A 1,916-nucleotide genomic window follows, 5' to 3' on the forward strand; every position below is an offset into this window, starting at 1 on the left:
GCCGTATTTGTGTAGCTTATAAAATCAATTTGCTCCCAGACATTCATGTGGCTTGCTAGTTTTGGACCCCATCTGTAACCCCAATACACATACGGGACTTTAGTATTAGTGTCATGGTAATGGCTGAGAGCCAATGGAAACGTTTTATCAGGTGAAGCTTTTACCTCTCACGTAGAGCATGGCGTTGAGGGCGGACGACCCCTCTGTGTTTTTCGCAAAGCACTGGTACTGTCCCATGTCGTCCTTCTCCGTGCCGTAGATCTCCAGCGACCCGTTGTCGTGAACGCTAAACCTCTGTCCCTGCACGGATTCAGAGGAGTCGTCCCTGCTCCTGGAGAAACATTCAGACAAACCCCCATTAAAGCTTCAAAGCGCTTAAGGCCAAATGAAATATGAACACAGTAGCAGCCTGACTGGATAAACAGCAAGCTGTGGCAGCAAAGAAGGAATAAAAAGTTGCTGAATAGAACATTTAATGTCGAGCGACAGGGTTTAAACGAAACAGCAGGTCACTAATAAAGAGACACGATGCATGCCGAGGGACTGTGTGCAGCTTCACGTTGAGATCTACTGCTCTCTGCTGGCGTAACGGAGAGCACACCTACCATGTGATCGTAGGAGGGGGAGAGCTGAAGACATTGCAGTGCATCATCGCTCCCTTCCCCTCCACAGCGGTGTATTCCTCCCCTTCCTTGGTTAAAACCATGGGGGCCAGATCTGTAAAGAGCAGAAGTTGTTAGAGAAACTTTAACGGTGGTACTTTCAGGAGTTTTAAAATAATGAGAGAGAGAGAGATCAGGTTTGCAAATGTATTCTTAAAAACAAACAGGAAGGAACGAGGCAGATAATCCCGGGTTAAACAGAACCGCCGCGTTAATTGTCGCCTCCTTTGTGTTAAAAAAAACCGACTCGGCTGTCAGTAAATGCCAAAGAATGAAATCAAAGAAAACAATGAGTGAGCCGAGCGTGTGCACCTTATCAGTTGTAGCCAAAGCCTCCCATTTTAAAAATGCTCTGTCTCTCCTAATTGTTTACAAAGGCAGCCGCCGGGACTTAGCATTCAGCGGCTGTCCGGCGTTATTAACTCCTGTGTCACGGAGAACAAGCCGCACACGTCGGTGCTATATAATCTGAACTTGTAAAGCAACACATGTTTATCTTAGGGCCCTGAAATCAGTATGGAATTGAGGGAGAACTTGTTAGCATATAAATGGCAGGCTTGTTGCTCCACAGGGAGAAGCGCTAGCCCGGATGAAGGAGTTTGTAGACAGGCCTTCTTCCCCGGGCTCCTCGCTGCTTTATGGGCATATGCCAACATCAGCAGCAGCTCTTTGGCTCCGACACATCAGTCAGCGGTCTCCTGATGACTCACTGCAAAGTCTGACACTTGCTCACACACACTGTGAAACAAACGCTGTGGAAAACAGATTCCTTTTTGTACTTGATGAAAGTGAAGTGATGCCTGCTAACGGAAGAGACACACTTACTCATGATCATGATGTTTACGTTTGACAGAAGGGTGCCGTGTTTGTTGGAGGCCTCGCACTGATACACGGCGCTGTCAGACTCTTTGGCGTTGTGGAGCATGATGGTGTCGTCAAACACCTTCCTGTTGGCTGCAGGGGAATCTGTGAAATACATTTATTTGTTTAAGATCATTGCCATACATGCTGCAACCCTGTATGTACATGATAGACACACTGGATTCACAATTTTAGCTTTAATTTCTCCGGTAAACTCTCTAGGTTTGATTCTATTTCATTCTCTCTAAGGGCAATAAGCCAGGGCTATCTATCCAGTCCACTCCTAAATTATGTACGAAGGCTTATTAAAGCAATTGTAGATAAAGACAAATCAATTATGGAGCAGAGGAAAGGGTACTATGTAATCATTTCTGTGATTAAAGTCTTATAGTT

At 45.7% G+C, this 1,916-nt stretch overlaps 1 protein-coding gene across 1 annotated transcript; it reads right to left on the reverse strand.

The window, feature by feature from the left end:
• Positions 1–164: 164 nt before the first annotated feature.
• On the reverse strand, positions 165–1,628 carry LOC104956062 (neural cell adhesion molecule L1-like protein; the record flags this gene model as incomplete). The annotated part of the gene is made up of 3 exons (XM_010783502.1): positions 165–331; positions 606–717; positions 1,488–1,628. Coding segments are annotated over 3 exons (420 nt in total), but the record flags the coding sequence as incomplete, so codon positions are not given.
• Positions 1,629–1,916: the final 288 nt, after the last annotated feature.

Source organism: Notothenia coriiceps, unplaced genomic scaffold (assembly GCF_000735185.1).
Source record: "Notothenia coriiceps isolate Sejong01 unplaced genomic scaffold, NC01 NC01_scaffold00025277, whole genome shotgun sequence".
Classification (NCBI taxonomy): domain Eukaryota; kingdom Metazoa; phylum Chordata; class Actinopteri; order Perciformes; family Nototheniidae; genus Notothenia; species Notothenia coriiceps.